Below are 10,637 nucleotides of genomic sequence, written 5' to 3'. Positions count from 1 at the left end.
TATTTGGCCAAGTTCTTTTGTCTAAGTTGTAAAACTCATCCTTCAAACAAGGCATCTAACTATGATCTATCATTTGTTTTCGTTTGATTTGTACAATCTCTCAGTTTTTGAAGTTGTTTGTGGATGGACTCTGAATGGTCAGACAAGTCCATACAACACAGTCCTTCCAAATCCTCCCAACTATGTTTACGTGCCAGTAAAGGAAGATCCATGGCAGCTCTGTTCTGTAAGGTTGCATTTTGACAGCACTAACATCTGTCATCAAATTACTAATTGCAATGGAAGTAGTATTGACTTCTTTGCTCAGCCAACACCACAATTAGTTTAATTGTTTTAATGCCTCACCTGACGGAATTGAGGTAGAAATAAAGCTGATGTAACTCATTTTGCAGGGCTCTAGGGTTTGAAATTGCAATTACAGTTTTCTTAATAATGCTGGGTTAATCCTTTTTCTCTATGTTTTCTCTTGATGACTTTTTTTAACATTAGCTGTTACCATAGCAAACTGTCCAATGCTTGCTATGGCCATTTTAAACAAATGAGCTAATATCTTTTTGGCAACTGCTGTGGGGACTCATCTAGGTCTGCCATTTCACCCTAAAGGGCACTGGGGTAGTACAATTGCACCACAACTTTGAGTTTCTGTACACAGGATAATGGTGGGTAACATTTAATTGGGGATCTCCCTGGTATTGAAACTCAGCACAAAATTCCATTGCTAATGAAACAAGAATTTCTAATTCATGAGGTTCAGAAGGTGCTTTAAGAAGATCAGGCAAGAAGGCAAGAGCAATTTGGCTTTCTCATGAAGTGAGGCATTGCTGAGCAAGGGCCACAATAACTTGCCTTATTTCACCAAATTTGGGAAATTTTGATGCCATTAGGTGAACATGGTTTGAGAGCGTCATCATTGTAACTGCATTTTGTTGAGAGCCTGGTACAAAGTTCTCCTAAACTATAAAGCTGTTGTGGTTCTTCCTCCCCACAGACGTGGCCTAACGCTTCTCCAGCTCAGACAGTGCTTCCTGCTTGGTAACTCTCAGCCACCCCTCAGGGATTTCTCCTTTGCCCTGAAATTTCCCATTGTACAAAGCTTCCAGCTGTGTCCTGAAATGAGACACAAACCATTTCCAGTACGCCTGCATGGAAGAATCAGGAAGAATGTTCCAAGTGGAAACAGGAGGTCCAGCATTACGGTATGTTTTGTAAGGGATCCATGGGCCACCACCAAATCTGAATCTGCAGTCACTTGCAACAAGGCTGGAACAAATATCAATGATCAGTTCATGTGTATTATACTCAATGCCAGGGGAAACTTTCCACCATGTAGATCCCTTCAAAGCTTCTGGGCGATGGAAGACCACCTGATGGTCTCCATCATGATTCTGCATGGTGTTTGTGCAGACAGCCCCACAAAAGGGACACTGTGCCCAGCACCCTGAAAAATGCTCTGCCAGGATGGTGTGAGGCTGCCTTGGAAACAAGCTCAGGTCAGCCCCAGCCAATTCTTTCCTGATCTTTTCCCTCAGGTCATCCAGAGCTTTTGTCATGGCACTGCTCAGGAACTCAATGTCTGTGACCTCCTGGTGCTCAATGCCCTTCAGGTCACTTCTGGGCAAGTTGATCACCTCTGTTAGTTCCCTGCAAAATTCATCCAACCAGAGAGAGACTTTGTCTTCTCTGTCTTTTCTGTCCTTGACAGTTTGGGTTGATAAAGAAACAGCTGAAAGGATGTTTTTATAGAGAATATCAAGGGAGGAATCTAAAAACATCCTCAGCCTCCTACTCCCATTTAAACAGTGACTCCTCACTCGTGTCTCAATGTAACTCTGACAAAACTGTTTGGGAAACCAAAGGTACTCCTTGAAATACTCAAAATTTTCCTGTTCTGCCAGGTATCTCAGGATGCAAACTTCCAGATTGGCTCTGTTACCCTGGAAATCTGGGAATTTGCCCTGCATGTCCTCAGCGATGGCTTTAGCTGTCCTCTTACAGACTGCCTGGTAAAGAGGTGAATCAATCCTGTGACAAAGGAAACCAGCAAAAGTTGTGACAGAAGTGGCTCCTTGGCAGGAAATCTGGAAACATTGGAAGAAATCTTCTCTCTTGCTGTTCAGGTACACAACTGGGTCATTTGCCTTTCGGAATGCTTCGTGCATAGTTTTAAACCTTTCTGCTGCCATTGTGCACAGATACAGAGACAAATCTATGCTGTAATCTCTGTTAAAACTACATTTCCTATTGCTGGGGACAGAGTTCACACCTTTCTGTACTTCACTGAGTATTTCATGAATAAAATTTCGACTGTAATCGCGTTTCTCCTCTTCCTTCTTAGCAATGTTTTCCTTAACACATGCTATGATGTTGTCTGTGATGCACTGAAAGTTGATCGCATCAGCATTGGAAATGCTCCTGGGATCTGAGATAAAGCCTAAATACTTTTTCTTCATGATGTGTTTCTCAGGATCAAAAGAAAACCCTCTGCCTCTGGCAAATGACCTGATCCGTGCATGGAAACCCGGCTCCTTAAAGTGCTCTACAAGGACATCTTCAATTTCTGCATCAATATCCACCCGTTCCAGAGGACGAGCAGCACGGGAGACTTCGGCAATCCACTGGGTCCAGACAAGAGTGAAGTTGTCCTTCAGTTCTCTCTCACTGATGCTCTTCCCTTTTAGAGTCACAGCCAGTTCCCGACTCCTTCTCAGAAGCTCATCTTCATACTGCAACTTCCTTGCATCCAGTTTCCTCTGCTCCTTCTGTAGCTCAATAAGATTCTCACATTTCTTTTTTGTTTCATGAAGAAGAGTCTCTTTCAGTTCTTTCAGCTTCAGCTCCGTGCTTGATTTCCACTGGACCAGTGTCTCACGGTCTTTGTCCTCCCTGAAATACTTTTCCACTTCTTTCTCAATGGCATCACTTGTCTCTTGCACCAGCCCTTCAAGGTGCTGTCTGGTGACATTCTGCAAGTCCCCATTCCGAATTTTGTTGTCAAGTCTCATCTGTACATCTAAGATGTGACTCCTCAGCCTCCAGGTCCACTGACTAAAGGCAGTTTCCAGTCTCCTGTACACAGCAATCTCCAGAGAATTCTTGAAGCTGAAAACAAAGTTTTCATTCAGCAAAGCATTCCAGAGGTCACCAATTCGATCTTTCAGGCTCGAGAACCTCAAAATGCTGCGCTGTGACTGCTTCTTGGCAGCCTGGAGGATTTTGCTCTTGAGTTGCTGGACATTCTGGCTGTACTTGGGGTTGGGTGGTGCCATTGGGGGGTTTCCTTCCCACAGGTGAGCAAAGTAGTGAATGTGGGTGTTCACATCAAAGCCAATGACATCACTGAAGGAGGAGACATCACAGAATTCCTGCTGAGCAGCTACCACAGTCATTTCATCCAGCTTTTCTTGCAAACGCCTTTGTCCTTCCATGTTCTGCTCCTTGGCAGTTGCTTCTCCCACGTTTTGGTGGACAAAGAGGCAGCTTGGGGAAAGATTGACTTTCTTCATCCTCAGGAAAGCCTGCACAGCAATCTGGAGAACATCCTGCATTTCTGATGGATTTTCTCCAAAGATATTGATCACAGTCAAGTTGCCAACACCAATGACAAAGGTGGCCAGCTCATTGTCATGGTTCAGAGAGTGTTTATTGGACATCTCGATGGCACGAAGTCCCTCTGTGTCAACCACCAGCACAAAATCAAAGCCCAAGTCTTGCTGCAGCTCCTCGCCCACTGGGATGAGCTGCATGAAGGCTCCGCGGGTGCATCTCCCTGCGCTGACGTTGAACTGCAGACCAAACATGGCATTCAGCAGGGTGGACTTGCCTGTGCTCTGGATGCCGAGCACGGAGAGCACAAACACTCGTTTGTCCCCCAGCCTCTCAATTAAGCTGTCAAAGATTGCTCCCACCCAGCGCAAGGGCAGGTAAGAAGAGTCCCCATCCATTAGCTCCACGGAGTGCCCTGAAACTATCAGATCTGCTGCAATTTTCACCAGTTTGACAAAATTGTCTTTCTCGCAGTTCAGTAATTCCAGAGCTTCATAAATCTGCCCTACCTCCCTCAAAAGGTGCTCCAGGCCGATGGATGAATCGTTGATTTCATCAGAGAGGGCATCCAAGCGACTCAGCAACTCATTATTGCCACTGGTTTTTTTCTTGCTTTTCTTTCTTGATAGGATTTCAGACCATAACTTGTGATAGTCCCTCCTCAGTTCTTCAAGGCGACCACAAGACAGCTCGTCCATAAAGACCTTCATCCACTGCAGGAAGTATTTCTTGGTATCTGCTGGCTGGGCCTGGAGAAAGCCAAGGAATGATTTCGTCAGCGCGTTGAGAGGGAAAGCTTGGTCAAGTTGCTTTCTTCTTATTGCTTTCTTCTCATATTCAATTTGGCTCCGATGATGCTCAATGCTCTTGTTCCTCTTCTCCTGCAAGCGAGTGAGTTCTTTGTCCTTTTGGCACCACTGGTACCACAGTTTTCCTTGAAGTGGCAGCAGCTTGGATTTGATCTCAGACAGCTTCTCTTTCTTGAGAAGCTCCACCAGGTCCTTTGCCTTTGCTTTGGCTGTCACACACGCATCTCGATCTGCATCCACTATGAATCCGTGCTTGCGAGCTTTGTCCACGCAGGCCTCCAGGCTAAAACATGGATTAGAACCTTCCAGGAGATCCCCAATTGTCTTGGTCAGTTGGTCCATCATTTCCGCTTCATTTCTGTTCTTGATCCCTATTGTTATGTTTTTGTTTGCTTGTCCACCTGCAACGTTCTCTTTTTCTGTGAGAAGACAAATGAAAGGCCTTTGTGACTGCCACAGGTCCTGCAGAAGCTTTTTCCCCCTGTTGTCCATGTGCTCCCAATCAGACACAAGAGCCACGTTGACGGCAGATATCTCCTTCAGGAACTGCAGCTGTGCTCCGTGATCCCTGGCATCTCCATGCAGGTTACAGAAAGCCACGCAGCACTCAAAGGTGTCATTGGGGCTTCCACCAGGGCAGTACCAGGCGATCTCCACCAGCCCTTCCATCAGCAAACGCTCTCTGGTGCTGCCTCTGCAGTGGCGGTGGAAGAAAGTGTCGTGTTTGTGTTTGCTGAGCAGAGCATTGAGGATCTGGGACTTGGAATAGCAGGCCGAGCTGCCAATGCGGATGAAGGACACGATGGGTGTGTGTGCCTGAAAGATGAGTTTGTTGCTGAAACTCTTTGTTTGGGCCTGCTTTCCTGACTTGTCCACCTCTTTCCAGCTCCTTTGGATTTGGCTGAAAGTGTAGAATGGGAACTCGATGCGTGAAGTGCTCGGGTTGGGCACCAGCAGAGGCAGCGCCAGTTGGCAGAACGCCAGCTTGGTTGCCAGGGTCTGTCTCAGGAAGTCATCAGCACAATGGAAAATGGCCATCTGCAGGTCCATAGGGTGCACATGGTTGTCCCTGCTTGCACATATAGGAGCTGCTTCCATCAGCTTATCAAGAAAGTTTTCAAAGGAATCTGATTGTTGGAGTTCTTGCTCTCTGCTTTGTGGCATGGGTACAATGCCGGGATTTCTCCTTTCCCAGCAAGTCAGGTACCTCACCTGGTAATCCACGGTTAACAGCTTTTGCAAGAAGTATAATGGCAGTTCTGTGTCCTGGCTGGGCTGACTGTCCTGCAGAGATGTCTTGCAGATGGTGCGGAAATCTCCCATCCCCATTTTCCTTGGATAGTGACTTTCCAGTCCAAGGCGCTTGAGCAGCTGGAGGAAATCCTGGTTTGAAATGGCTTCATTTTCTTTGGATTTGCTGCTGTCTGACTTGGACTGGGACTGACTGGAGAACTCAGGTGTTGGAAGAGTGTCATCCAGGTCTCTGAGTATGTTCTGCATCCTCTGTTCATCCCATTTGTCATCCAAGCAACCACTGATCAAAGAGTCCAAGTCATGTTCCAGCCTCTCCCAGTCTTCATCTCCACTGTGCTTTTGGAGGAGATTCTTTATCCGTGTGGACCACAAGCCTTTCATGTGATCTTCCATGAAAACCAAATGCTCCCTCTTTTGCTCAGGGGACAGCTTTTGACTTTCAGGTGTCACAGTCAGACCTGTCAGCAGGAGGAAGGCCTCAGCTCTGTCGGCATCTTGCTCCTTCAGGTTCACGTACTCCGCATGTGCCACTTCCATTTCCTTGGCCATGTAGTGAATTTCTGGGTGTCCAAGGAGGTGCTGGAAAGTGCTGCTTTCCACCTGGTATCCTGTGCTCGTCACAATCAAGAGCACCAAAAGCTCCATGTCCTTCTGAGCCTGTTCCTGGAGAGACTGGAGTAAGGAATAAATTGCCAGGCTGCTGGTCTGGGTGGCTTCTATCTTTGCTTCATGAACATCAGAAGCAGAGCTTCCTGGTGCGTAGGTGACAGCATGGATGTGCTCCTGCATTTGCTGCAGTGTTTTGATGAGCTCTTGAAGCTCAGAGACTTTGGGAGATCTGGGAAGTGGGTGCTCAGTCTGGAAGACCCATTGCATAATGAAGGAAGCCTCAGGGAAGTCCTTGACAGAGTAGATATGAGGATTCAGGAGACTCCTCAACATTGCCTTGATAGAGGTGGTGTTTTCTGGAGGTGACTCCTGGCATCTCCGCATGGTGTTGACCAGGAAGTCCTGCAGGGCTTTGTCTGACAGGCACACGTTGATCCACACACTGGGGTTTTTGGTTTTTGTATTCAGATCATCTTTAAGATCCATCAGCATGAGCAGCTTCTTTTCATCCAGTTTGGTCACCTCCCAGGCTTTCACAGTTGCCATGAAATCTCTGGCCTCTTGCACTGCACTTCCCAGTTCCTCTCCAAAAACAGTGCCAACGCTCTGATTCGTCAGTGATTTGTACCCAGCCCTGAGGGCTCTGCTCATCTGATCTACGGATTTAAAATCCTTGCAGTGATTGTGCAGGATGACATCCCACACTGGGATCAGCTCAAAGCCACGGTCGATAACGCACCACATTGTGTTATCAGACACAAGCCCCGTTTTCCACTGTGGAAGGGAAGATGTGTCTGCTGGGCCCCCTGTGTTGAGCACATAGAGCTGAATTGCTGTATGAGAACTCTCTCTGTCTCTCCCCAGGACAGAAGCCTTTGAGCTGGATTTGGAAACATCCAGGGTCCCTTCTACACTGGCCCCGAAGCCAGCCCAGCTGGCTCCAACAAAGCTGTTCAGTGCTTCAGACGTTTGTCGCTTCACCTCTTCCCGCTGCTCAGCTCGGAATCCTTCTGTAGATGCCTTCCACCAGAATATCCCCCCAAAGTGGAGGGGACCCTGGTTTATGTGGGACCCAAACCTCCTGAAGAAGCTCTCACACATCTTCACCAAGGTGGGCTTGTATTCTTCCTGACTGAAGCTCAAAAGCTGCTCCATGTCTTGCAGCTCCCGCAGAGCCGCATCCGAGAGGCAAAGCTGATGCCTTTGGAAGTAGCAGGAGGCCAGAGGGATGTACTGGTACTTGGTGATGCAAAAGTAGCTCTGCTCCGAGTGGGACTGGTGGGTGTGCTGTGACTGCAAGGAGCTGCTGTGATCTACACTCCCTCCCAGATTAATCCCCCAGAATGAGGATTTGGCAGAAACGCTCATGCTGAAGCCCAGCTGCTCCATGGACTTGGTGAAAGTGGATTCTGCTGCAGAGGAGGAGAACTCCTTCCTCTCAAGCAGCGATCCTTGCTCTGGACCAGCAAGTTGGAACCCCTCAGGAACCCTGAGGAGCTGCTCTCGCTTTGCCAGCGCATCTTCAGGTCTGCTGGTTCTGTAGATGCCCTGCAGGGCCAGTCCCCCTGATGCCCACCTCAGCACTTCCGTGTCAGGGATGTTCTTCCCACTGCCTGCTGACTGCTCCTGCTGCTCCAGCTGCTTCTGGATGCTCTCTAGCATATCCACCAAGGGTTTCTTTGGTGCTGGCCAGAACTCTTTGGGAATCTCCATGGCTTGCCACAGAGTCTCTGCTTTCTCCCTCAGAGCATCCTGGCTGTGACTGTGGCTGTTGAGCATTTCTGTCAGATCCTTCAGAGCTTGGATGGCCACTTCTTGTCTTTGCTTTGCTTTCTCTGAGTTATGCTTTTGCATCTCCTCGCACGTTTTGTCATCTCTTATGTTCAGGAGTTTCTGGAGTGCCTTTTTCTCCCAGGGGTGCTGTACCTCACACTCCAGCCTGAGGTAATCTTTATATTCCAGATGTTGCAGGGCTTCTCGGCACTTGATTCCCAGGATCTGTGTCACTTTGGGCAGCCAGTATCCATCATCCAGTCCTTCCTTCTCAAATGCCTCTGCCAGGAGCTGGGCCTTTGAATCCTCCTCCTGTGTGTCCTCCTGCGAAGCCATGGCTGTGGAGGAAGAACAGAGACTTTCCCTAAGGTTTTGTCGTAGGCCCCAGGCTCCTGGCAGAGGCTCTGCAGCAGCTGCCGCCCTGAGGATTGCTCCCACCAGGCTGCTGGAGCCTGGTGTGGAATGACACAAGAGCCAGGGTCTCCTTCGTAGCACCCTGGATGTGCCCGTGTGCCCGTCACTTTCCTGTTTGCAGGACCAATGCTGAAGCTGAGTCTGTATCCCAGAGACAGCAATGACACACAGAGACACAAGCACAGACATACACACAGACTCCCTCAGCCACACAGCCTGCCCTGGACAAGGTGCTGCCTTCACCATCACCCACATCCTCCCAGCACAACTCCTCCATCCACAAGTGCAGACAGCCGGGGCCATTCCTGGCTCCCTGGAGCACTGGCACAGCCCCTCTGCCCATCCAACAGCCCTGCCTGCATCCTGCACCCTCTGCCCAGCCCACGGCTGCCCTGCTCACTGCCTGGCCCAGCCTGCTGCTCCCAGCACCCCGAGGCAGCGCTCACACACTCCCCCCATGGGCACCCCACACTCCCCAGACACACTCCCCCCATGCCCCCCAGGGGCTCTGAGCTGTGGTCCTGCTCCAGCTGCCAGCGCAGCCCCTCCCTCGCCTCTCTCCGGCCTTTTCCCAGGAGCTGCTTCCTGGCACCCTCAGGGGCCCACCCCAGTGCAGGGGGAAATCCACCTTGTCCCTGCCCACAGCTGTGCCTGGGACATCCTGGTGGCTCATCAGGAGAGACTGGAGATGCTGGGACCCATCTCAGAGAGGTGCCCTCTGTGATCTGCTGCTTGTTAGCACAGAGGATCTCATCAGCCAAAGTGCCCATTGGTGGCCATCTTGGCTTCAGCCACCACAGAGCCACCAAGTTCAAAATGTCTGGTGACAGGAGGAAAAGTGCCTGCAAACCTTCAACTGGACACCTGCCTTTAAACCTTTGGGGTTTTGACTCTTTCACACAACTCCAAGAATTGTCCCAGTCTCAGTTCCCTTGGATACTGGAGAGATTTATTCCTTACAAAAATCCCATCTGAGCATTCAGCTTCTGTCCCACCAAGGCCTCTGCACTCTTACCAGCACAGGAATTGATCCCAGGGACTTGGACTGGGCTCCGGCACCCTTCCAGAGCCTTCAGGGGCAGCTTTCCCTCAGGAATCCCTGCAGATTTGGGCAATCTGTGCAAGGGCTATAGGCTCTGATTCCCCTCACCCACCTCACAGCAGATGCTCCCGTTGCTCCCAGCCTTGGCTTCCCAGCAGACACCGGCAGCCGAGGGCCCCAGCTCAGGGGACACAGCACAGCAGCAGGGGCTGGCCTGGGGTACACGGTGGGTGTGGAGAAGAAGATGAAAACCCCTTGAGAACTCAGGAGGAAGAGCAGCAGGAAGGAGAGGCCCCAAAACATAAAGGAGAAGAGCAGACAGTCAGAACAAGGCAACCCATGAGCAGTGAGGATTCATTCCAGGGAGCACTGCAGGCCAACCCTTTTTGTTCACTGGGGATTGTCCAGGCAGCAAAGACTCCTCAGGGCTCTTCTGGGGAGGTGACCAGAGCAGGGTTTCACCTGGGACCTACATCCATGTTCCCCCACCAGAAGGAAGCTGGACATGCTGGAGAGGTGGGACAGAGCAAAGCCCCTGAAGGTCACCAAGGCCAAGTGCAGGTGCTGCCCCTGGGTCGGGGCAATTCCAGGCCCAGACACAAGCTGGGAAGAGAATGGATTGAGAGCAGCCCTGAGGAGAAGGGCTTGGAGGTGCTGATGGGTGAGAGGCTGTGCAGGGAACATCTGTGCTGTGGGGGCAGCAGATAAGGTGAGGAGGGGGCAGAGCCAGGGGAACAGCACAGCCAGTGGGGCAGCAGGGCCCTGTCCCACCCCTGCCCACATCACGCAGCTGCTGCTGGGGGGAAGCTCAGGGACCTGGAGAGGGGGAGAAGCAGCGCTGGGCTTGGATCCCAGCAGGCCCTGAGCCCCCCCAGCAGCTCCTGTGCTCCACCAGCAGGATGGGGACAGCAGAAACAGGAAAAGCTGCTGTCTTGAGATAAGGGCAGTTCAGCAGCAGAGGAAAGCTGGGTGTGCTGGCAGAGCACAGGAGGGATTTCAGACACCAACTGTTTTCTTTGGGCACATGTCCAGCTGCTCCCTGGGCAGCAGAGCCTCAGTGCAGGATGGCTGCTCAGGAAGGGAACTGCTGGCTCAGGGTCACTGCTGGAGCTTGTCCACTTGAGCCGCTTGTCCCAGCCCTGTCCTCTCCCACATTCTCTCCAAATGGAGCACTGCCAGCGCTGGTTCAGTCT

General features: G+C 50.5%; 1 protein-coding gene across 1 annotated transcript; it reads right to left on the bottom strand.

Moving 5' to 3' along the window:
- Positions 1 to 762: 762 nt before the first annotated feature.
- LOC131082088 (interferon-induced very large GTPase 1-like) lies at positions 763 to 9,737 on the bottom strand. The gene is made up of 2 exons (XM_058021664.1): positions 9,557 to 9,737; positions 763 to 8,326 (listed from the first exon to the last, which is right to left on the bottom strand). Exon 2 carries the CDS (start codon positions 8,322 to 8,324, stop codon positions 996 to 998), a length of 7,329 nt encoding a protein of 2,442 aa, XP_057877647.1. The 5' UTR covers positions 8,325 to 8,326; positions 9,557 to 9,737; the 3' UTR covers positions 763 to 995.
- Positions 9,738 to 10,637: the final 900 nt, after the last annotated feature.

Source organism: Melospiza georgiana, chromosome 3, assembly GCF_028018845.1.
Source record: "Melospiza georgiana isolate bMelGeo1 chromosome 3, bMelGeo1.pri, whole genome shotgun sequence".
Taxonomy (NCBI): domain Eukaryota; kingdom Metazoa; phylum Chordata; class Aves; order Passeriformes; family Passerellidae; genus Melospiza; species Melospiza georgiana.
The sequence above is the reverse complement of the archived record's forward strand: the minus strand, read 5'-3'. Positions and strand labels throughout refer to the sequence as shown.

Coding starts and splice junctions, on each gene's coding strand:
- LOC131082088 (XM_058021664.1), bottom strand. CDS start 8,324: ATGGCTTCGCAGGAGGACACACAGGAGGAGGATTCAAAGGCCCAGCTC.